The following is a 26,733-nucleotide window of genomic DNA, read 5'->3' as shown; positions in this document are numbered from 1 at the left end:
TTCCATGCTCCTACTAGGGTGGTCCATTATGCGTCTCATAACCTGTTCAACTGCCTTTTGTAGTCCAGAGTCCCAAAGTGTTTCATATTTCTCCAAACAAAATCATGGTTAGGCCCATGACAGCAATATCCCACTCCTAATACCTATGGGGCCATCTGTATTCAAACTGCCACACCATCAATCTTGAACCATAAGCTAAAATAAGCCCTTTTCCCTAAGTTGCTTTTGGTTCATGGTATTTTACCACAGCAACAGAGAGTAACTAGCTCAGTTGTAGATCTTTGGCCTGACTTCTGGGGCCACTAGTCTTTTCTACTGGGTTGTATGGCTTTATGCCAATACAGGATGCTGTGGTTTCTATGGCTCTGAAATGTGTCCTAAAATAGCATATTGTGAGTTTTGCTCTTTTTGTTTGCAGCGGTATTGGTTAATACAGGATCTTTTGTGCTTCCAAATAAATTTCACAATTGCTTCTCTTTAGTGCTGTTCTGAGGGGAAGCCTGTAGTTCTCTTTGGGCAGTGTGGACAATATTAATCCTTCCAACCTATGACCATAGGATTCCACATTTAGTGTCATGTTCACTATATTTCATCCAGGAGCACTGGATTAAACAGGTACAAATGCATCTGGCTTTATGTGGGTTCGAGGAATTGAAGCTCAGGTTACTCAATAAGCCATCTCCACTTCCTTCAACTGCTTTGGGGTTTGGTTTGTTCTTCCTTTTCTAAGCAACTATGACTGTTTACTTGAACATTTTAATTCCTTATATAGGTTCTCGATATTACAAAATACTTAGTGCCACTTTTGCTGTAATCATAGATTTGAGAGGCCCAAGTTTTCTTTCTTATGTATTTCAAGGAATTAAACATTTCTTTCTTTCTGATTTCAGTGATCCACTTGACCATTCAAAAATGGCATGTGGTTGACATGGTGGCATTTATCTTGAATCACAGCACTCAGAAGGCAGAGGCAGATAGATCTCTGTGATTCTAGACCAGCCTAGGCTGCATAGCAAATTCCAGGCCAGCTAACTACATAAAGAAACCTGACTTCACAAAAAGAAAAAATAAAGTAACTAGTTATATCTTCATGTATTCTAAAATTTCTAAAGTTCCTTTTGTGAACTTTCATTCCATTGTGATCAGTAAAGCAACAGGCTATGACTTTGAGCTCTTAAAAACTTGTTTTATGGCCCACCATATATTTATTCCAGGGAACATTCTATGTACCAGTAAAAGGAATATGTGTTCTACAGCTGTCAAATGGAATGTTCTGCAAATGTCCACTGAATCCATTTGATTTATAGTACAGTTTAATATGGATCTTCCTTTATTCTTGTCTAGATGATCTATTTACTGATGACAGCAAAGTCTTAATATGCCCTCTATTATATTACAGCCCATATCTCCTTTTAGGTCTAGTAGTGTTTGCTGTATAAACCTCAGTGTGCCAACATGAGTTATATAAAGATTTATAATCTTTATAGTCTTGATGAATTGCTACCTTTATTATTTAGTGACCCTTAACATCTTCTGTGTTTATCTTAAATGCTCTATTTTTCACATATAACTATGTGAAGCATATGAGCTGTTTTTGCTTGCTAGAGTATTCTACTTGACTGTTAATATACTTTTCTACTCTCAGCCTGTTATGTGCTGGATGGTGAATAAGTCCTTGTTCTGTAGTTTATTGTTGGTCTTGCTTTTTAAACTATTTAGCTAATCTATATATTTTACTGAGAGAATCACTAATGACTTCATGTAGATTAAAATTCTTACTGAAAGGCATATACTTATACCTGCCATTTTACTGATTTTCTTCTAGTTGTTTTGAATATTCTGTGACTCTTTTCTTACTTGTGCACTGTAATTTACTGATTTATTGATACTGTGTGATCATTTCTATTTTGTTTTGTATTTCTCATTTGAGTAGCTCTTCTTTGAGTAAGTTATACTTTACAAACTATCACCCTGTCTTCCTTCCCTTTCTGGATTCACGAATCTCTCAAACAACTTTTCTAAGGCTGCTTTCGTAAATACAAATTCCTTCAGATTTTGTCTTGGAAAGTCTTCATTACTTATTTGCTTTTGAAGAGCAGCCTTGACGGATACAGTAACGTAAGTTGACAAATATTTTCTCACTCAGGACTTCCATCCAGTAATAGTGGGAAAGTCATGTGTTTTGGGTGTCAGGGTGGCAAGGAGTGGACTTGTGATGATAAATTTCCATTGATGATTTTACTGAATCACTTCCCATTGTATCCATGAGAATACTTCTAAAGAGTCTTAATTGAAAGGAAGACCTAATCTTAATGGGGCAGCACCATTCCATGGACTAGGATTTTGTTCAAGTAAAAAGGAGGAAACAAATCGAGACATAGCACTCCTCTCTGCTTTCTGATTGTGGGAGTCACCTCAGATTTCTGTCACTATACCTTTCTAGTCATGATAGACTGTATCCCTTCCAACTATATACTAAAATAAACTCTATCTATCTATCTATCTATCTATCTGTCTGTCTGTCTATCTATCTATCACTTTTTAAGATTTTATATGTATTAGTGTTTTACCTGCATGCCTATACGTGCATCAAATGTATACCTACTAACTCAGGGAGGTCAAAAAGGGCATTAGACCCAAGAAGGGGATTAAGAGATAGTTGTGAACTCCCATGTGGGTGCTGGAAAAATGAACCCTGGGCTACTGAGAGACCACTAAGTACCCTTAAGCACTAAGCCACCTCTCCAGCACCAACGACTGCTTTTGACCTTGCCTCTGCTGACATTTTGTCATTAATGCTCATGCCTTCCCAGCCTACAGAGTTTCCACTGAGAATCCCACTATTAGCTTAGGGAGTTTCCCCCAGGACTCTTCTCTTGAGGACTCTTAAATCTGTCCTTCTTGTCTATGTGTTATGGCAAGGTTCTTTTCTGGTCACAAGTCTACTTGGGGATTTATAAGTCCCCTGTGAATGTATGCTGTATGGTTTTCAAGATAAGGCAAGTTGTATGCTATTATTTAATTCAATAGACGGTCTATGTTCTTAATCCTAATCCCCTCTTCTTTAGGCATGCCAGGAATAGATTTTGGTCATTTAATGTGATCATATCCTGAGGACCTGGAGTGCCCCCTTCATTTCACCCCTACCTCTTATAGAATACAAAAAAAAAAAAAGAAAAAAAGGAACATTGTATAGAGCTCCAACATCTGTTTGCTCCACCTAGTCTGTGGGTGAGGCTTTCGACTGAACTTCTCACTCACACCCTGCATTGTAATGTTTACATAGAATCTACGGAATCTTAGCAAACTCCTTTAAGTCGTTTTTATTCTTTATCAGGCATTTCATCTATTTAGGTACTTTCGGGACCTGTTACTAGAGTTAACATCTTTAGGATATAAAATAATTCCTGGATATTTCACATTTCTTATGTTACTATGGTGATATCTGAACACCTGGTAGGACGGCATTCTCCACCACTTTATGGGCTAGTTCTTTCTGGTTAGTAACTTGCTCTTAAAACGTGCCTTTTTGTGGTATCAGCTTGTTATGCAACACTGAGTGTATTTCCAGTTATGCACCATAGGGTAATACCTCTGTAACGTCTTTGGCTGTGAGTAGTGCAATGTGGGCACACTGCATAGCATACTGGAGTTGGGGACCCACAATGTAGACACTAACAGTTCAGACATGTATGGTATACACAGTGTATGGGGTACATCATGTGTAACTTCTGCTGGTGGTTGTAGTGGTAGTGCTGATCATGAGACAGTAGATTTCACTAGGCATTGCTTATACCAACTTTAATATCTGTCAAGAGCCACTAGCCTGGGCTGCACCAATTATGAAAATGGCACTGAAGCACTTATTCTATAACTAGATAGTGTGTGCAGGCACAAAAGCTTCACAGGGACAGCTGGTTCAGAAATCCAAGCACTCTTTTTATGGTAATCACACTGAGCCATCTCAGTTGCTTTTGATCAAAGCCTGGGGCCTACAGACAATAAAGACCACAAAGGTACAGCACATGCATGCACCTGAGGAGGAATGATGATCAGGTCTCTTCTCTCCTCCTTTCTCCCATCCTTTAAGCTACAATAGCCCCCAGAGATCAACCAGCAATGGATTGTGTCAGGATCCACAGAATTCTCTCAGCTAAAGTGTTTGCAGAACAAATAAGAACAGAGGCCACTGCTGGCACTGGGTAAAGTTTCTTTCCCTCCATCCTCTTCTCAGGTTATGCACTTTTAGAGCAGAATTATAGTTAAAGCTCTATGGTTTTTAAAAAGCCTGCTCTTATGAGTGTGTGTGCAAACGGGGGCAGGGACAGAGTCACAGCACATGCTATCTGCCTTAATAGTGAGCACAGTGTGTGTGGTGCTAAGGATTGGGATGGCGGGTGAGTAAGTGCTTTCACTATTGGCCGCAGAAAGAACTACTCACGCTAGGCCATTACTTGTGTTTGGATGCCCCCAGGCCTTGAGCAGACACTCTCTATTTCCCTCTGTGTTGTAGTACCCATTTCCATTCAATACATTTGTTACAGAAGTATCCCACAGAGCCACACTTAGTCCATGTGGCAGCCATTTGCTGAGCTAGCACAGTGGAATATCTGTGCACTCACAGCACTGGGAATAGGGAGGACCTTTGCTCTTACTTGCTCTGCAACCACTTTAGCTCAGAGGAATGTTGTGGATTCAGCCTCAGTCCATTCCTGATTCCTCTCTGGGAGATACTATACCTTAAAGGTAGGAGAAGGGAGAGAGAAGAAAACACCCGACCTTCATTCCAACTCAGGCATGCCAGCTGGTTAGGCTTCCTAGAGTTGTTGTCCACATTCAGAGTTGTCCACACAGTTCCTACAGCTCACTGAGGAATCACTGAGATGATGTGAAATCCTTTTCAAAGACAGGTTTCTGTGCAGACCTCAAGTTACACATATAGTTGGGCTACCACCTGGGAAGGTTGTTAGTTTCCAATAGCTAGCTAGCTATCATTGCTAGTTTCCATGATAGCAGGTTGCTAGAAGTCTTTCTTTCTCTGTATTCCCGTAGAGGAGCACCCACTGTGGAGTCTGCGTGCTGGGCACTGGTGTATTTCATCTCTTTGACTGTGCTTTGGCCCTAGGTTTCTGTATCTTAAAATGTTTCCATTTTTACTACTGACTTCAGTAATCTCTTATGATTCATCTGCAACTATGCACCTGTCACTTGGTTCCTCCTGAGGGGCAGGTGAGTGCTGGGTCCCTTTGTTCAGATAATTTGCCATCTCTCCTTGAGATGATTTAATAGAATTCTGGCCGTCCACTGAATGATCATGTAAAAAGTTGTAAAGTTATTTGTCCTTGGTTTACTTTCCTTGCTAGTTGTGATTCAAACAGTTTACTTCTGTTACTTGTTAGAGATGAGTAAGAGAGTAAATAAACCTGGATTGTAGTAACAGAGCTAACCCTTTGCAATAAAGAGTCAAAAGCAGCTGCAGAAATAAATGCACATATAAATATGTCAGAACCCATGATTATGAAGTTAGGCTATCTTATCTTCTTTTTGCAGCACAAGCACTAAAAGACAGCATGGATACACAGGGAATGGCTGCGGGTTTGCACTCTTTGGGAGAACACTTGCCTACTGTGCATGAAATCTTGGGTTCAATCCCCAACCCTGTGTGTGTGTGTTGGGGGGCAGGGATAAGACAGTAGAAGGTCAGTTAGCCAGGAGTCTAGGATTTTAGACCTGGCATTGACACTAAACAGCCTGAGGACTGTGGGCTGAGGAGATGGCTCAGGGCATAAGGACCTGAGTTTGCTATCTGAGCACCCATGTGAAAGCCTGGCACGGGTGTAACCCCAGCACTGGCAGTGTGAGCACTGCAGCCAGAGCTGGACCTGAGAGCTTATTGGTGAACAGCTTAGCTGAAATGGTGAATCTCCAGGCTTCCAGTTTAGGAGATTCACTCTCAAGACTGCAGGCGACAGAGAAAGGTGGCTGATTTCTTGTATTGACCTCCATATGTGTGGCATAGGTTATATACCCACATACATGCATACGGCACGCGCGCGCGCGCGCGCGCACACACACACACACACACACACAGGGAGGGGATAAGAAATCTTTTGGGGCTCAGCATTTTTACTCTATTGAAAATCAGGAAACTGGTAAGATTTATGAATTGCCTATAACTGAAAACTGAGCTGCTAGAGGTTTTTATGAATGCTAAGACATCACTTGTGACAATATGGCCGATTTGTATATTTATTTGAAATCACTGTGCATATCGATAATAATGTACTACTTTTAATAATGCTCAGATATTTTATTTCCATATTATAAATCACTAGCATTTAACCTTAGGGGGAAAGAGAGTGTGCTAAGCAAAGCAGCTGCTTCTATTTACTGCTGACAAATGCAGCCCACCTCTAACTATACTGAGAATTCATCGTCATTGTTTTGAACCGTTTATTGTAATAGCCTTTTAAGTATGAAACAGATAGAAAATGTAAGATCACTAAAGTCTTCCAATAAACAGGGAAACTGCTTGGATTTAATTAAAGTAGTCTTCAGGGAGTTCGACTACAGGCTTAGAAACAGTTTTCATTGCAGTTACACGTTGTGCTCCATAGCTTCAGTCCAGCCTTGAAAATCACTTTTATGACCATTTTGAGAAAATTCACTCCTCCTTTCCCATATGTAACCTTCCCTGTTGATATAGTTGTCATCCTGTAAAGTGTGGCTAGGAGAAACTTGCTTCATACATGGGAGGAATTACGGCCACTCATTAGTTTTTCGGAAACACAGGGCTGAGGGAAGCAAGCTGACCAGAGCCCTTTGCTAATTATCTTTGTCTCCTTTCTTAATGTGATCCTTTTTCCTCTTTGTTTTTACTTCTTATAGCAATATACAGTTTATCAAGATATTTCACTATAGCACAATACAACCAATCTCATTAAGAACTCACCATGCATATATTCTTGGTATTATGGAGATCACAAATAATGTCTAAGTTGTAGTCCTTCCCTTCAAAGAAATCACGTCTACCACTATGGAGACACCTAGGAAGCAGAGGACCCAGGGAATATCCTGAGAGGATCAATATATGACCCAATGAGAAATATCCCCATAGTCTCATGTTTGAACACTCAGTCCTCAGTTGGTGCCACTGTTTGGGGAGTGGGGATTTACTGCTGCAAGTCTGTTCCTGGGGGTGAATTTTGAGGTTAAATGCCAGCCCCACTTCCTCCTGCTTTCTCTGTTTCTTGACTGGCAGCCAGGCCTCACACTCCTGCTGCTGTGCCTTGCTGCCATGGTGGACTGTAGCCCCTCTCAACCATGATCCAAAACAAACCTTTTCTTTTGGTCAGGTTTTCCATTGCAGCAGAACAGTAACGCACAGTCTACAGTCTGATTTGCCCTTAGAGGATAGCTAATGTGTAAAAGGTGAAGGAATAAAACTAACTGGATGAAAACTTGAGGCAGCAACACGAGAGTACATGAGGAATTCAATACCAAGGTGGCTACAGCAAGTAAGGGCAACAGAGTAATCTAAGGAGGCAGAGCTGGCTAGGGTCAGCCCCAGAAAAGCCCATGATGCCCAGTGACAATCAACTCTGTAGCGAGCTTGGATGGAGCTCAGAATGCCCAAGACCAACTTCTATAACTTAAAATAGAGATTCCAATCATTGTTTAAATTAAAGCAGATACCCAGCTACCTTAAACAGAATTTGAATGTGACCAACACTTGCAATGTCATTTTCAGTTTTATCTATCCAGCTTTAGAGAGATGACTGAACTATACCTGTGGATCTCAACCTTTTGGTGAAGCACTGGCTCCTGTACTCATCCTAAACATATAAACATTCTCATCTTAATATGTATGTAAGATTTGAAAGTGGAAAGTTACATGGCTGTTTCTGAAGTAACAGAAGTAATACAGAGCCATTTCAAAATCATTATCACATCATTTTAAACATTCTTTTACCTAGCTCTGAAACTTTCTTTCTATTAAAGGAATCCTAAATGTGACTATTACCATCTCACCAACTTTGAACCACCTTTGTCTTCACACTTTTCCTCCTCCCTGCTGCCCGAGCATACAACATAACAAACCGAAAACAGCAAAAGGAGTTCAAAGGTTTAGAGATAACAACAGGAGACTGCCATCTACAGATTGCTGTGGATTAGGTACTATGTTATCTATCTGTAAGTAACACATAGTTCAACTAGCGCTGCTGCAATCTATTGTAATATCTTGGCAATATCTTTTACAAATAGGATCAAAAGATTCAAAGTTTAATGATAGCCTCATCAGAATGCATTATGCCTGGGCTCTCCAATATCTCATGTTCTGGTTAGAGTTGGGGCTAGAGACAGATCATCAGTTAAGAGTGGGTACTGCTCTTGTAGAGGACCCATGTTCAATTCCCAGTACCTGTGTCTGATGGCTCACCAACTGCCTGTAACTCCAGTTCCTGGAGACCTAATGCCTCTGGCCTTCAGGGAACCTGCCCTCATTCACACATACACACAAATACATTTCTTTTTAAAGACCCATAATAGAAACTTTTTCAAAATCAAAAACTATGGCTATGATATATCCCCATAGTAGGAATTTTCCTTGTATGTTATATTTGCCAAGTTAATCAAAGCCAGATAAATTTCATGATATTACTTATATATTAACAAAGGGCATCTTCATGTTATGAGAGTTATAAGTGGTATATATATATGAATGTCCCATTAGTGGAAACATTAAACATGACCACACATTTTATCAGTAAGACTATGTAAATCCCACATTTTTGTAGCTGTTTCAAATTACTTTTATTTGAATATTTATAATGAACTATCAGAATAAATATAAAATACAGTGAGACCAAATGAGATGCAAATCAGTGAAAATATATCTCCCGATGATAGATATATAAATGATATATAGATGATAGATCTATAGATGAGATAGATAGATAGATAGATAGGCAGATAGATGATAAACAGATAGAACTATTGAAGACTCATTTTCCTGAAAGGAGATAAAAGAAAAAGAGATCAATTGGGAGATGTGTACTTGCTAGGTCATCCTAAATGATCCCACTGAGGGAAGGTAAAGGGCAGCTAAAAGTGTCAGAGAACAAAGCTCTGTCAATCACCTGTAACTTCCAGTCCCCACATGTGTCCCCTCAGAGTCTGAATCGTTGGTCTCACAGCTGGTGTAGTCCTCTGGACTCTGCTAGAACCAAGACTATAATATGAGCTCTCTGGCTACCAGTGGGTGGACATCCAGCTTCAACACTGCAGCAGCAAAGCTCCCCTCTCTCCTTGCCCTGCCAATCTTTTCCTTTTAGTAGAGGACCCCAAGTCAGCAGTAACACAAGCTTCTGAGGAGAACCTCCTCTAAGGGGTCTCTCTCTTCAAGAACTAGTGCCATGAAACTTTCTTAGGCAACTTAAAGTATTTCAGATGAGTACTTTAAATATTAAATATCACTGTATTCTCATCTAAGGAGATGTAAAAGTTATAAATCCCAGTAAGTGGATATTCATCTCTTCCCTGATGTGCAGATGAGATGGTCATACCCAGAGGGTTCAGTGCCTTGCCTAGCATCACCATGCTAATACATGGCCAGTGTCTCTCAAGCTCATGGAGCCCTGACCACAGGATCCTGACTTACACCCTGCCTACTGGTAAGAAGCAATTACTAACTACACAAAGCCTAAAAAATATGTAGCCTTTTGTTATGATTTTTTCAGAATAAGAACTCTTCCAATTATATACATATGTGTAGTTTTTCTGTTGCTGGTATTTCATTTTCATTTTGGACAAATATCTTGGTTACATAAAGGGTGCTACAAAATAATTTAAATAAATAAAGGAAGCTAAATTAAGACACGAGGAAAGACCTTTTACAAGCATGTTTAACAAGTAAAGCATATGACATCTGATTTATATACCTGTCACATGTGTTATCTAAAACTTCTACATGAAACCTATTTTAAGGCATGCAAATTTAATACCTTGAGAAAGTCAGTATGCAAAGCATCTTAAAGTGCTCTCTTTACTAATGCATGTAACAAAGTGCACTGATTATGCAAGTACATTTAATTGGACATAATTAAAATAATGAGATTTAAATACTGATGATTTTAAAAAGAAAAAAATAGAAGGTGGGATGAGATCTGAGATGCATTCAGAATGATAAAGAAACATGCACTGCTGCTCCAGTAGACAGCACTTGTGCAAAGTGAGCTGCTGCTGCCACTTCCCCAGTCTGAGGCACTTTACAGGTGGTAACAGAAAAGATTTCTCAGAAGGAAAAAAGGATTTCATTGGATAACATAATACTGTCTCTTTTTACAAGTAACTTGGGAGTGAGACAGTGACCATTATGTTTTTCAAGGGAAGGTGTCAAAATGACCAAGGAGATAAGAAAGCAAATTTCCTACAATGGCTTGTGCTTGGTTAAATGGACACAATCTCAAAAGCTTTTGCCAATGTCACCCTGACCTGAAGATACCAAATCCAGGTATTCTCTCAATTGTGCTGGCTTTCAGAAGCCAAAATGATGTCAGGTATAGGAAGGGAACAGGAGAGAATCTCCGGGCGGGTCTGCTGTTTCTGACGTGGTCGCGGTAGGCAAGAAGCAGCACAGTGTCTCTGACTTCTCGGTCTGCTTCACGAAGTACTGAGCAGAAAAGGTCATGTAAGTGACGCTTTCATGAAGTTAGCCTCAGGGGAGAGCTTTTTTTTGTCAATTTTCTATAATATAGAGTTGGGAAAGGCAGCTTTGAAGTCTTCATGGACCTAAAATTTCTTAGGATAGGCAGAGAAACACTGTCTACAATTAACTACGACCATAATCATCTCCTATTCCCACATGCTGAGGAAGAACAGCGATGCACTTGTAGCCATCAGGCCCAAGGCTATGCACCTGGGATGGCTAACACAATAGAAAAATTCTGGAATAAACATAAATTGCAGGCTTTAATTCTAGGTTCTATTCAGATACAGTTTCAGCGTCAGACTGTTGCAGTGCACCATCGAAGGATGCTGAAGCTACACACTCTTTTGGGGATCTTTCTTTAAAAAAAAAAACAAAACAAAACAAACAAACAAAAAAACCCCTAGTGTTTCCTTTGTCAGATTCACAAGCAACAACACCCTCAACATCTGAGGGCCTAATATATGAAGCCTTGTAGCAATAACATCCTCCAAGACCCGTGGGCTGAGAACCTAAACTTCTACCCGTAGCACATCAAGTCTAACACCTGGGCTTTCACAGCGTTTTCACCCCACATACCGAAAAAAGCACTGGCTGATCTGGCTGAAAAAAAAAAGTCAACTCACTGGCGACAAAAAAGTCTAAAATCTCAGGATTCACTGAGATAATGACAGAATCAGGACAGAGCAAAGAACTCACGCAGCTCAATAGTGTCTGCTCAAATGAATGCAAACTCATTCAGTATGACTGAGGGCTTGAAGGAGAGCAACAGTGGATTTCTATTCGAGATGCAGTTAGATCTTCCCCAACAGCGCAGGTTCGGGTGCTCCTCCTGAGCAGCACCAGGTGTCAGCACCTACAACTGCTGCCCAAGAGTGCATCACAATACAATGTAGAAAGTTACAAAAAAGGAAAAGTTTTACAAAGCTGTTGTTTAGTCAGGCCAGCTGGGCATAGTTACACTAAAATACTTTGGAAAACTGCAATTAATACCACAAATGATGCAAATCAAAATGACCTTTGTTAAAAAGTAGGGGACATGCTGACAGCAAAACTGTGGGCTGATACCCGTACTGAAAAGTTCCAGAGGGATCCTGCTACTTCAGAGCTAAAAACGCGTGCTGGGACAGTGAAACTCTCCTTGCATCTTGGGATGGTCTGTAGCCATCTTAGCCGTGAGTACAAGATGTTGAATGATATTGCTTTTTGATATTTAAAAGAAATAGATGTCTACACAGAAACCAAAGTAAAGAATCAACAAACAGGTTGTGTTCTTGATTTTTTCCAAAAGATTAATGGGAAGATCAACAATAGCAAAAAGTTCGAGTCACTCATCTATTTCCTTCACAGGAGTGAAGTGGAAAGAGCCCAGCAAGAAAACCTTTTCTTTCTCTGATTATACTGTTATGAGAAACCCCTGAAGACGTATGGGGCTTTGCACGTTCATCTTGTGGTAAGATTCAAATGGAGGATTTTTCTGCAGTGATCTACTCTCACTGTATATACATAGCCAGAAAAGCATCAGGTTGGCAAGTAAGGCCATGGGACAGTGATGAGGAGCACAGGTGCTCACCATAAACTTAATATCTGAACCCCAGCTTCAGGAATGAATAGGACGACACACACTGACCAGCCAGTCCCTTCATCTTTTAGACTTCCGCTTCATCAGTGACCAATGGCTAATAGTTATGACCTGCCAAGCAGCTTATTTTTTATGTTTACTAAGCTAAACAAACTGTCTAGAATGATACTGTAGCTCCTAGATAGATCATGTTTAGTAAGTAGAAACCATTGCTACTTTGCACTAGTTTTTCACACAGCATCTATAATGTTCCTGTGGTGGGTTATTACTGTTACTCCATAGGTGAGGCAAACTGCATAATCTACCACTATGTTCCCCAGCGTTCCACTGTAGAGCTGTTGGTATCCTTTCTTCTACCTTACACTTCACAGTCCCTGGAGAGCTTGTTCTTCTGTCATCCTAACATTTATTGAGAAATAAATGGATCATGTGCTCTCAGAGTACAATGGATAGGAAAGATTAGACTCTTGACTCAGTAGTACACCACCCACCATCTCGCCCATGCACCCATATTTCAGAACCACTGCTAAGTGCCAGAACGGTGTGCTGAGTCTAATAGACACAGTCTGTGTTCATGGAACTCAAAACTCTTATCGCTCAAGTCCATAACTAGGCTCTTTTCAGGTTTCAATAAAGAAAATAAGGGAGGTGTTAGAAAGAGGCCTCGGAGATGGGTCTCAATTAGTTTGAGGGAGGATTAACAAACAGCCTTTGGGAAGAAGAGCTTCTTCAGAGTAGGGACTGGCTTGGAAGAGTTGGGAACAGAAACTAATTGTGCACCAGAATCTAAAAAAGGGATATCACCTGGTTTTCAAGAAAGGACTAGAGCCTGAGGATGGGAAGACATGGTGCCTGACACGGTGCCTGAGCAGGCCACACTCGAAGTAGAGGGTCTGAGAAGAGAAAAGGATGAACCAGGACACACACACAGAATGGTGAATCCACAGGCGCTCATCTATGGCTGGCCTGTGGAAATTCCCACTTGTCTTCTTGCGACAGCTCACAGTAACTGCAGTCAGTGTGGACACAGTAGAGGGAGGAAGCTGGGAAGTCCAGAGGAAGCTGGAACAACCAAGACAATGGTAATGGTGTTTGGAAAGTAAGAAAAACAGCAGCGAGGGTGGGGAGACCAGCGCAGATTCAAGTAATTTCAAATCCCTGGGGCAGCAGACTGCCAGATAATACTAGGTCTTTAGTAATTTCCCACTGAATGAAGAAACCCTCAAGCTGAGCAGCTGCCAGTTCTAAAGCATCCCCCAGTCCCTGCACACCACATCCTCCTGGGCACAATAAATCATCCGGGCGGCATAAAAGACACAGGAAGAGGTGAGGAAATGATGGCTAAACTCCTAAACTAGCAGGCAAGATTACACTTATGAAAAGCTCTTGATGTATAACAAAAACCTTTGTGAAACAAAATGCCTTCCCCTGATCTGACAATGGAGAAATTTAGAAGCCAGATATGGTTCCGCTAGGTGACTTTCCAAGCTTGTTAGAGAAATGTATTATTTAAAATAGCCTAGGGCTATGCTGCTAGGAACACTGCAACAGGAAGGGTACTGAAAGAAAGCCCTTTCATTTAAGGCAAGGGGGAAAACGTGTGAGAAGGAAAGTCTATACCTATCATTCTGTCTTCCTTTTGTCGAAAACATGGTTCCTGTCATTTCTGCACAAAACAGAACTCTTTTGACTATCAGTAACAAATTCTGTCCATATAAGATAAACGGACACAGTCTGGTCAGGACAGAGAGTACTCACCCATGCCACTGAATAATTTTAGCTTTTTTGTCCAGGAGAATTTACTTTCCTAAATTACAAAACCAAAATCATTTAGAAAATCAACTCACTTTCCATGTGGACATGAGAACATAGAAATCAATGATTGTAATGAACCGTATTTGCAATCTAATCATTAATCCTCGACTCATCTCAAAAATGCTTCCCATACTGAAACAGGCGAGAGCACCAGCAGTATGGCAGCAGAGAGTCGGGTTGACTTAGGTACTGCCTTCTCTCCTGCTAGGACCAGGTTAAAAACACCTGTTGGCTTTTTAATAATTAAAGCTTTAATTGTCATTTAAATTAACTAAGACAGTGTGCCACTTAGCCTAGGGTGATATGCTCAAGTGCTTATGCACAAATAAAGCTTAATTTTACCAAGAAAACAAGAGGTCTCATTCACAAGGAATCCTGTTCTAAGGTCCAGCCAAGGGACTCAAAGGTCTCTGATCAAAAGGCTGACGGGGAACACCTTTAACACTGCTTAGAAGAAATGCAAGGTGTGGATGGTGAGGTCTGGGTAAAAAGGAAAGCAGAATCGGATCTATATGTAAATAGCTTTACAAGTTTGAAACATAATTTGCTTTCTTTCAATTCAGAAATCACTCTCTTGTGCTGCAAATAAAGCTTTCGGCAGCACTTTCTGGGCTTTTAGAGTCCTGAAAATGCTCTTTCCGCAGAAACCAGGAAGTGGTGCATAAGAGCATCAAATGATGCTTTGGTCTTCTCTCTAAGAACTACTTTAAAGAATGGTGGTGGCTATGGAAGATGATAAAAGAAGATCTTACAAGTTCACAGGGCCTTAAAGTTGAGTAAAACCTAAGTGAATGCTGTTCCATTTATCTGTTTTATTCAAGAAACAAGGCTCTGTCTGAAAGCTAAAAGTCAGATTCTTGGACAAATTAAAACTCACTAATTCCCTAGCTGGCACAGGGAGTAATTAATAACTCTCATAAACTAAGAATGTGTTCTCTCTCTGTCTCTGTCTGTCTCTGTCTCTCTGTCTGTCTCTCTCTATCTGTCTCTGTCTGTCTCTCTCTGTCTGTCTCTGTCTGTCTGTCTGTCTCTCTCTCTCTCTCCCCCCCCCTTTCTCCTTTAGTTTGCATTGAGCCCTGATAAAGCTAGAACAAAACTGTTAATTAGCAACTCACTTTTGTCCAGGATGGAAGACAAATGCCTAAGCTTAAACTGTATATAGCTTTTAATTAAAAACAAAGCAAAACATGTAATGGTTTTTTTAAATGCATAAATTCATCAATGAAATCTTAGAAAATATTCAATTCTGTATGAATCTACAAATTAAATGTTATTTGTATTACTACTGTTATCTCACACAACACACAGTTCACAATTGACTAAAAGTAATTTTTTTTTTTTGCTCTTACTAGACAATCTTGCAAGGTCAATGAAAATAAACAGACTTCAATCTGTTTCTACACTCACAAAATGAACCAATATGTCAGAACTTAATACTACAGTATTAAGAAGTCTTTCAATCACTGTTAGCCAACTATAGTTCTGCTAAGACACAGGACAATGTAAAATCATACTGGATCGCGTCTTCTGAGACAGGTAAGACCTGCCTTCTTTCTCCCAAGAAATGACACGGTACAGTGATAGCCAAGAAATACAATTAAATTATCTTAATTACTTCATGTCAACCTGGTAAGTCACTACTATTTAATGAAAAAACCCTGCCACTTGCAATTAATGTTTGTACTGCTTCAATTGATCAAATGTCTAATGCACATAAAACATTCAAAGAAGTCCTGTATATCTTACAGTAATTCAGTGGAGAAGTCCTGTCCCAGGGGTATGTAAATCTGAAGCACAAGAAACCTCTGGATCAGTCCAACTAGAAGAGAGAGAAAAAATACGTAGTGAAATGTTCAGGCCACTTGTATGCACACATAAACACACATACAGTCACTGCAGAGCTTAGTACCTCAGGAGCAGACAGGCCTGCAGTAACACATGCGTGATTTATAACCTGACTTGAAAGCTGAAGACTCTGGGACAACTGAATCAAAGGCAACCAATGCTGCCATTTAAAGTTCCATTTGGGGCACTGGTGAAATTTTTATGAAAATAAAAAACAGGATTTTTATTCACTCTGCGCGCGCACACACACACACACACATATAAAACTGAACTATATAGATTGTCATCAGTGTGGTCATAAAAACTTGTGGCAATTATTTTCATTCACTGGTGGGTTTTATAGTCTTACTAAACAACTCAATAAAGAAGAGCAGCTCAAGAAGAGCGATTTGAATTCTGACAAGTACGGCGGGAGGCGCAGTGAAGCAGATCTAGATCATACGGTCCTAACAGTGTCTACAGTGAGCTGGGTGAAGGAGCACAGACTCACTTACAGTCCTTTCTTAACAGGCTCTTAATTAAGGCTCACTGAGTACTGATAGCTTTTATTCCCTATCACTAGTTTCATATGGATAAAAATATTTGGAAAGAAACCAACCCATGTGGCACTTTGGATAGCTAAAGTCTGTAACTGCTTAAATAAAGCCAGTCCATTTTTACAGTTCTACAACAGGTCACTTAATTCCTTCCCTGTAAGGTTCTGAAATTCTGATTGGTCTCCCAATTGACTGTGCTTTAGCAGCAGTGTTAGTGCTATCCTTCTTAGGGTATTGATAGAGGTGGATGGTAGAAGAACTTGGCAGGCAGGGCACACAGGAGATGCTGGGTTCAAATCTTGTTGAAAGAAAAAATGACAACAAACCCCACAAGGTTCACCCCTTCTGAAAGAGACAGGTTAGGAACAAATCTGCAGTGTATACAAAGGATTGTGTAGAACATAGCAATGTCTTTAACTTTGTCTATGACCCAAAAGCTCGGTCAGAAAAGAAGACTTTAAGGAAGAACAGGTGTGACTGTGGTCCTCTGCAATCCAGCCGTTGGGAAGTAGAAGCAGGAAGAGCAGGAAGTCAAGGTCAACCTCAGGTTCAGAACCTGTCTATGGCTAGAATGCTTGCTCAATGTGGACAAAGCTGGATTTAGTGCACATGCGTGCACACAAACACACTCACATACACACACAGAGTAGGGGGGGAGACAAAGAGAGAGACAGAGACAGAGACAGAGAGACAGACACAGAGAGACTTAAAGAGAGACAGAAAGAGAGAAAAGAAAGACCAACAGATAGACAGACAGACATAGGACTCTAAGAAAAGCAACTAATTTAAGGTGATAATATGTTTTATTTATTCTAATAGTAAATGAAATAAATTTAAATATTTTACATCAGCAATACAATATTGTTGATCATTTCATACAAAGACTTTCTGGTTTGTGATTCCTGATGTAAACTCTTTACAACATTCCTGAGCAATATATGCTACATCTATGTTTTATCCCAATATTTTCTATAAAATATATAATTGGCCAAACATGTTTACTAATGCTTATTAATATTTCCATCACTTATACAAGAATAACTTCTTTTAAATTTCCAAGCTCATAAATGTGTTCAGAGGAAAATTCTAAGGTAAGCAGAACAGAAATGTGGAGAGGAAAGGCCTAGAAGAGGCTCTAACCTAGACAATTCTCTAGGAATGTGTTCTACCACACTTATGGACAGACTCAATGTAGCAACCAGAGTTCTGACCCACAAAACCAATGTGAAATGGGGCCTGAGGTTACTTTAAATAAGCCCTGCCAGCCCACCTCTCTGGCTCTCGCACTGATTGGACTATTTGAGTGTAGTGCCATTCCACAGTGGTCTCAGCTACAGCAGAGCTTGGAGAACAGCAGATCAAATGAAATCACCCCTTAAAGGGTCCCTAATGTATACCACAGAGCTGTGGAATCAATATCGTTCCCTTCACACACAAAGAGGTCCATGTAACAGGGCATTCTTAGAAAGGAAAGATCCCTTTCTCTAGACAAGGAACTCTGCCATTCAATATTCTCACACACCAAGGAAGGCCCCGGTTTCCAAAAGGCTTTCGTGTGTGGTGTTAGTCTGAGAAAGATAAGAGAGCTTTGATACTATTTGACAGGCTGAATCTGTACATCAGCAATGCTAAATAAACTCCACCACAGTAGAGGTTCCCCTGGCCTAGGAAATTTAAACTCTTCCGGTCTGCACTGTATTTAAAATCACCCAAGTAACACTGACTATAGATCTTACTACCTTTAAAAAGCCCATCAAGTACATAGAATAGAAATTCCTTGTTAAAGGGATACAGCCCCTATTTCTTTTTCTTTTAAATACTGAAAAACACACTCAACATATAAAATACTGATAGTTTTAAGCAGTGGTTTTACAGTAGAACAAGTGATAGAATGCATATGCCACATCCATTTTACAAGGATTATGCCATTCAAGAAGTGGGATGAGGCCCCAACAATTAGTCCTCCTCACTGCCCAGAAAACTCAGGATGAACTCAGTCCATGGTTCCAGACTCAGCCTTAGCACATCTTTAATTTCTTTTTCATCCCTAAAACTGGGTTAATAATTTCCACCTATACTTCAAAGAATCGTTTGTATGAGTTAGTGTTATCATTTAATAAAGATTATTGACCACATATTGTTCACAAAACTTGCTGAAGTTTTTGTAGTAAGACTGGCATAATCTGTGGTCTCTTAAAATGTGCAATACGGTTTCACAGATGAGAGGGCCAGGGTTCTATGGCAACATTTAACTCTCAGTGCCTGAGGGGATGCGGATGATCAGGGAAGGTAGTCTTCAAGGAGCAACCCAGGAACTGAGCTTGGAAGAATACGCAGGCCTTGGCCAGGCAAAGGAGGGGTGAGGTGAGAGGGAAACAGACTGTAGGGGAGGCAGTCCATCTTACAGTGGGATGTTCATGGGGAAGGCTATAGCAGCTGGATTGAACCTCAGAATGTTCAGTCAGCTGACATAAGACGCTGAAGAAGGAAAAGAATAGATCTGAAATCCAATCATTCGGAGCCTTGAAGGCTATGGGAAAGACACGGGCCAACCTAAAACCAGTGGAAAGCCACTCATTTATGAAATTCTTCAATACAGATTGACTTGACTGTATATGAGACAAAATAAACTGTTCCTGACAGTAGACTTTGCTTTCTGAAAGTGGTTGGAAAACCAATGAAAGCTCTGACACATCAGCATCATCAGTGCTGTTCATGGCAGGAGGGCAGGGCAGGAAGTGGAGATGGGCTGAAACACAGACGCGTGTGACCTGAGTACACGTCAGCCGGGCCTCACTCAAGAGATGACGCCTTGGCAAAGGCTGAGAAAGAGGACACTGCTGGATTTCAAAATAACAACTCAACTTGAAGGGATGGAACACAGGCCAGAGAAAGAGAAATCAGAGAGAGAGCCAGAGAGTTAAGAGGGATCCAGACAGTTTATATTCCTGTAGAGAAATTATTTTTAAGAAATGGGATGGTTTTCAGGAGAGGAATAACATGGTGCACACGTCACTCATAACTGAAGGGTCTACTCTGGCTAATTTGATAACAGACTGTAGAGTGCCCTAGTAGAGAGTACCTGCAATAATCCACACCTGAGAGAGTGGGGTGAGCAGCACCAAGGGGTAAGAAGCAAGCTCAATCTTTTCGCCAGTAACAACAATATCTTTTCAATGGGTTCAACAAGAGGATAAAGAAAATAGAAGCTGGTTTAATGAAAAATTTTGCTCTCCTCAGTTGAAAAGACATTTTACTAACATAGTTACTAACAAATCAGGCAGCCTAGACAGGGAGAGGGACTCTGAGCAGCCTTGGCCAGGAGCTGCACTTTATATACACTACTCTTAGACAGTCCAGGAAAATAGACCAGAAAATACCTGACTGCAAGACTGGAATTTAGATGGAAATGGCATTAAAAATCCACGATCCTGAAGCTGATAACCAGGGAGAGCATGTAGCTACAGACTGAACACAAGTCCAGGGCATGGTGGCATTTGGGAGGTGACAGGAGAAGAGGAAAGACAAAAGGGTATCAACACTCTGGTCTATGGTAGGAAGAAGGAAACTTTGAGATATCCTGGGAGGAAGTGAGACAAGCCTATCAAGGAGGCCCCAACTCTCTCAGTTGCTCCCAGAGGTGAAGGTGGGCTGAGAACCTGCCACTAGCTCGGGAACACAGGACCATTCACTCTGCTAAGAACGTTTAATACAATGGTGAGATCACAGTCACTTAAGGGTTTGAAATGGAGCAAGACATAATTTAAAAAGAATAGCAAAGTAGCAGTAGGAGGCCTGGGGGAACCACAAGAAGCCATCCTCATCTTTCAGAGCAGCTGAACTTAGGCTATAGGGATACAGATGGCCGGACACACACAATTTGATTCAAATGATTCAGCGGGGAAACCAATGACTTTGAACGTAACTCTTGGATACTGAGTCCCTTCTGGATATTTATGTCTAACAGTGATGCTTCTCACTTGGGCAGCTCCATAGAACACAGTCCACGCTGACGGGTGGCGGAGATTTATCTAATTGGTGAATGATACACTAAAGTGTCATTACCAAGGGCACATGCTTACAGTTAGAAATTAGAAACAGAATTGTCAAAGTTTCTTATTGTGGCAAATTTAACAACCTTATTGAACATCAATTGTATGTCATCTTGGTTAGAGTTAGAGGTTTCAAAGAAGCCAATACACACCCTGGAGAAGTAGACAGTGTGACAGTCAGTGTCACCCTGGAGAAGTGGACAGTGTGACAGTCAGTGTCACCCTGGAGAAGTAGGCACTGTGACAGTCAGTGTCACCCTGGAGAAGTAGACAGTGTGACAGTCAGTGTCACCCTGGAGAAGTGGACAGTGTGACAGTCAGTGTCACCCTGGAGAAGTGGACAGTGTGACAGTCAATGTCACCCTGGAGAAGTGGACAGTGTGACAGTCAGTGTCACCCTGGAGAAGTGGACAGTGTGACAGTCAGTGTCACCCTGGAGAAGTGGACAGTGTGACAGTCAGTGTCACCCTGGAGAAGTGGACAGTGTGACAGTCAGTGTCACCCTGGAGAAGTGGACAGTGTGACAGTCAGTGTCACCCTGGAGAAGTGGACAGTGTGACAGTCAGTGTCACCCTGGAGAAGTGGACAGTGTGACAGTCAGTGTCACCCTGGAGAAGTACACAGTGTGACAGTGTCACCCTGGAGAGGTAGACAGTGTGACAGTCAGTGTCACCCTGGAGAAGTAGACAGTGTGACAGTCAGTGTCACCCTGGAGAAGTGGACAGTGTGACAGTCAGTGTCACCCTGGAGAAGTGGACAGTGTGACAGTCAGTGTCACCCTGGAGAAGTGGACAGTGTGACAGTCAGTGTCACCCTGGAGAAGTGGACAGTGTGACAGTCAGTGTCACCCTGGAGAAGTGGACAGTGTGACAGTCAGTGTCACCCTGGAGAAGTGGACAGTGTGACAGTCAGTGTCACCCTGGAGAAGTGGACAGTGTGACAGTCAGTGTCACCCTGGAGAAGTAGACAGTGTGACAGTGTCACCCTGGAGAGGTAGACAGTGTGACAGTCAGTGTCACCCTGGAGAAGTGGACAGTGTGACAGTCAGTGTCACCCTGGAGAAGTGGACAGTGTGACAGTCAGTGTCACCCTGGAGAAGTGGACAGTGTGACAGTCAGTGTCACCCTGGAGAAGTAGGCACTGTGACAGTCAGTGTCACCCTGGAGAAGTAGACAGTGTGACAGTCAGTGTCACCCTGGAGAAGTGGACAGTGTGACAGTCAGTGTCACCCTGGAGAAGTGGACAGTGTGATAATCGGTGCCACAGGCTCCTTTATTTGATGGCGCTTTTATTTACCTAACAGGTGCCTGGGCCTGGATTTGATCCCTGGCCACACAAAACAAAACCTATTAAAAAGAACATCTACAGAGCACCTTCCGTGCATCAGGCACCGTGGAAAGACGCGCTGTTGGTACCTGACTTGTAGTTGTAATTTCCATTATAAATGTACAGATCCCAGGCTTTATATACCATTTCAAGCACTATGTAACAAACACCCAACTGTGAACTACAAGGAAGTCATGATTTACTTATGACAGCAAATTAATTTTTAAAAAATTTAAAAATAATTATCTTTCATGCTCAGTTTCTTATATTAGTTTATAAAGAAGCCACAGGGCTCCAGGGAAGGCTCAGTAGATAGACACCACTTGCCAAGCTGATGATCTGAGGTCCATTCCCAGAACTCACAGGATGGGAGGAGAGAAATGATTCCCCCAAGTTTTCCTCTGAGCTTCATGCACACTGTGGTGCATGCATATATTCACACAATAATAAATAAATATAATAAAAACTTAAAACACAGTGGATTTATTTATTTTGGATTCATCAAGAACGATCTAATTTGGAAAGATTACTATTTCAGAGCAAACTGACATAATTTCATTATGAAACTTTCTTGTAAGGAATACTGTCAGAAATACAAGTGAACTACTGAATGTCAAGTTTGCATAAAGTGTATGTTTATTCTTAAAATAGGAATACATAATGATAATTGAACTCAATTTAGATGCTAATTGAAAGCCACTTCGCCTCTATTCAAGACATGCTTTCTAATTTCAGTTTAACCATACCCACCTCACACACAAGGTCATTTTATACAAGTAAAAATAACTGTGAACTTCTCTTATCAAAACTTGCAAAAGGCATCAGTGCTAGGGAGACCACGGAAACTTTCATTTGTTACACTGCTGCACATGTTATGGGAATGCCAGATTAATTTTTAATTGCAGGGCATTGTATAAGAAATACATTAGAAGATTCTTCTGTTTCTTCTAATTAAAAGCCATCATCGTTACATTTAAGGAGGTAATTATAATACATTAAACCAGATTTCTGAGGAAATTAAGGGGAAAAAAAAGCCAAAAAACCTGAACAAGAACAGAGAAGGGGCAGAAGTGGAGTCTGTATTTAGTCACTTTGGTAAAGTGAGGACTCCTTCTCAGAGCCAAAGAGAATGTTGCTAGGACAGAATGATGTCATCAATACCACAATCATAGATGCAGAGGGACTAGAGGGCAGTCGGATTGTCTTTACAAACCCAGCAATAATGGCAAAAAAGACTCTCCAGCTTCAAACAGCCAAGTTCCTAGAACGTATCAGTTTCATGAAGTTGATATCCTGAAATAGGTGAACTGCGCCTCTCTCTCTTAAGAAAAAAACTACACACACACATATATATATATATATGTATATATATATGTGTGTATATATATGTAGTTTTTCATATATATATATATATATATATATATATATATATATATGACAAACAGCAGCAACAAAGCACCTGCTGTCAATCACACCTGACTAGGGACTATGAGGAAGCCATATTTACTTATGGCAGCAAGTTAAAATTAAATTAAATTTTAAAATCTTAACAATAATTATCTATTCTCATTCAAGGTCAATTTCTTATATTGGTTTATAAAGAAACACCAGCACCAGTCTTTAAATTAAGTCATCTTCCATCTGTAATTTGCATGGCTTGATTCCAAGCTTAGAAACTTTGGATGTCACATAGTGCTTGAAATGGTACATAAAGCCTAGAATCTGTACAGTTTACAAAGAAAATGAAAATTAGATATCAAGCGTGAACAGCACATCTTCTCACAGCGCCTGGTGCACAGAAGGTGCTCAGTAGATGTTCTTTTTAAGTACGTTTTGTTTTCTATTGCCAGGCATTGAGCCCAGGCCCAGGAGCTCTGTCACTAAGCTGTACTGAAGTCCCTCAATAAATGTTCTTAATGAAGATGAGGTAAATGGTAAGCGCAAAAAAGAACTGCCTATTTATTTCTACAAAATATTAGAAATCTACATTTAGCTGATAGGATGTGGTTCATGAAAAGTCTGGTTATATTACTCCATTATTACATTACTCAAGTTACATCACTTTATTGAAAGCCTAATCTGGTGACAGCCTTAAATTCCAACCTACTCACTGCCAACAACTGCCCCTCTGGGTCACACCTCTAAGACATTTCCCAATGTTCTGTCTGCTTTAAAATGATGTTGTTAATTTTCACACTGGAATCAATTACTGCAACTGTCTGTTAAACAACATTGATACCGATTTTGTCAATTATTGTAACTAATAATGTCTTGTATAAATTATTTTTATCATTTTTAATTCTTTAAAAAACCAAAGTCCTTGTAACTTATAGAAAGCTCCTGAATTCACGTCAAAATTTCACTTTAACCCTGATTTTCTAATAAGAACCCCATGTTTATTAGCTCAGCTGTAAAGCAGTGTTGTGAAAATTCCTCAGGCAGAGTTAGGCTCAACAAATATTATTATACTAAGTGTGTATTCAAATAAACTTCTAGGTCTTAGAATAGTTTTGAATTTCAACAAGATAGTGGAGCAGGATTTATTGTAAAGTTCATGATATACGGCTTATTTCCACATTAAAATTATCACATGTCTTCACACCAGCAGCTGCCACAGAAGTCTTACCAGTACGCCTGCTTCTAAGACACAAAACATAGCTCTCTCAAACGTTAAGGTGCGATATTAGAAGTCTTACTCACGGATTTGCTTATTCTCCTTTGGTAACTGGATTCTGTTGGTTTGGCTGCTGCCTTCCAGGACAAATACAAAACTTTTAACTTCTTTATCAAATTCCTATGGAACAAAATGGAAACAGTAGTAATTGGCTTAATTGGCTTTTTCTATAAAATTGGAACTGCAAATCAATAGGAAAGTCTCGGTCTCTCTCCCTCCCTCTCCCCCTCCCTCTCCCCCCTCCCCCTCCCAGGAGACTTAACAGTAGACTCAAACTTTGATGATGCTTTCTACCTGAGACTTGCTGGGGACAGAACATAAAACCACACTAACCAATGGCTAATTTCTGATTGTGTGAAAATATCATCCCTTCAAATGAAAAAAAAAAAAAGTTCTTTAATGTCAGGGATTCCAAAGTCACTCATCTGGTTTGGGGTAGAGCTGTTTCTTGCTTCCTGTGCACATCTCTGTCTAGGTACGTGGCTGATTACCACCCCACACCACAGCAGAAAAAGAACCTAACCTGTGCTGAATTGACACTACACCTTCTCTGCTTTCAGGACTAGCTCAAATGGAATTAATTATTACTCACATCTCCTGTAACTCTGAAAATTCTAAATATAATTTATTTAAATTCAATATAAATTAAAATGTAACAATTAAGGCTATCTAAAAAGTTAAGCAAAAGGGCTAGAGAAATGGCTAAGCAGTGGAGAGCACTTGTTGCTCTTCTAGAGGACCCAAGTTCAGTTCCTAGCACCCATGATGGACAGCTCACAACCACCTATGCCTAAAGGGGATCAGATGCTGTCTTCTCTGCCTCCACTAGCACATGCAGACCAGTGGCACACACACACACACACACACACACACACACACACACACACACACACACACAAATAAATCTCCTTTAAAAAGAATTCTGTAATAAAAACTCCATGTAGTGTCTACTGTAATAGAATCCCCTAAGCATTTGCAATGAACACACATGGACCAAGTGTATTATTAATTTTACTTATGTACATGTTGGGCCTGTATTTAAATTTTTTTCAACAGTTTACTCAAACTTTCAACACAGCCACAAAGCACTTATATGCTGGTCTGTACCCAACTCTTCAAATGTAATCACTTCCTATTGGCAGCAGCAGCTTTCAGAGCCTGTTACAAGGATTCCATTTGGACTTCTCCCTCTGCTTGGAATGCTCTTCTGTGCCCCAGTCTCACTTGATGCCTGGTTGACTCTTAGCACTTGTGTTAGCTATTCTGGGCAGTTGTAATGACATATCCAACACAAACAACTGAAAGCTAAGCAATATTTATCTTAAGGTCAGGGTTTCAAAGGTTTTAATCCACAGTTCCTTGGGCCCTTGAGCCTGGGCAAACTATTGTAGTGGTGGCATTTTGGTGAAAGAGCTTCTTCATGGCAGACAGGAGGCAGGGTAAGGAATGAAGGCCTCGGGTCAAGGGCAACCTTCAAACGCCCAGTCCCTGTGGCCTACTTCCTAGATCTGGGCCCCATTTCCCAAAGCTTCTACAACCTCTCCAAACAGCACCAGGTTGAGACCAAGTATTCAAACTTAGGAGCCTGCGGGGATACATTTATCTTCACACCACAGCAGAGCTCAGTGCTGGGTGTACCTGGGAAAGGCTCCCCCGACTTCCCTGGTGCAAACTCGATGAATAGCTTTTCTCCCTCATTCAGGGTACCAACTGAACAATTTCCATCCTTGTCCTTCCATGCTTTAATGTTTCCACCTATCAGAGGGGCATGTAGCTATCTTCTCACTACGTTATTTACCTTATAGAACATTGTGCAATGTGTTTCATGTTATGCTTAATAAATATTAAACACTTAGTGGTAGCTTTCAGTTTCATCGTTCAGTTTCATTGAAGACATTGGTCTCTTGCTTTTAAATGAGAGAAAAGGATAGGGATGGAGACAGGATTTTACGCATAGTTGCAGCAGGCAGGACTGGCTTCCACCTGATTTCCCTAGGAAGTGGGGGTGTCAGTTTCTGGTGACTGAGAGGGGCATGCCCTGGTTGTGGGATGGGATTGAAAATCGGCAGTTTGGTGGTTGGAAAGCAAAGATAACAAGAAAAGCTCATTTTGGAGATTGACAAGAACATAACAGGATCATTTTTTTGGACTGTTGGGGTTGGCTTTATAGTGCTGTCAATCTGAAAGGCCATAGG

The 26,733-nt window shown here is 40.7% G+C and overlaps 1 protein-coding gene across 2 annotated transcripts in view; it reads right to left on the bottom strand.

Moving 5' to 3' along the window:
* Cfap20dc (CFAP20 domain containing) overlaps nt 1-26,733 on the bottom strand; it is a 248,739-nt gene that overhangs the window by 217,277 nt on the left and 4,729 nt on the right. The window contains exons 3-4 of one of the 2 annotated variants that reach the window (XM_029468705.2): nt 24,565-24,658; nt 15,852-15,924 (exon numbers count right to left, since the gene is read on the bottom strand). In XM_029468705.2, the coding sequence (XP_029324565.1) occupies nt 15,852-15,924; nt 24,565-24,658 (167 nt within the window). The remainder of the gene's footprint in view (nt 1-15,851; nt 15,925-24,564; nt 24,659-26,733) is intronic. The other variant, XM_085828372.1, reaches the window with a different exon arrangement.

The sequence above is a fragment of the Mus caroli genome, unplaced genomic scaffold (assembly GCF_978045245.1).
Source record: "Mus caroli unplaced genomic scaffold, Mus_caroli_1 scaffold_12, whole genome shotgun sequence".
Classification (NCBI taxonomy): Eukaryota; Metazoa; Chordata; class Mammalia; order Rodentia; family Muridae; genus Mus; species Mus caroli.
The sequence above is the reverse complement of the archived record's forward strand: the minus strand, read 5'-3'. Positions and strand labels throughout refer to the sequence as shown.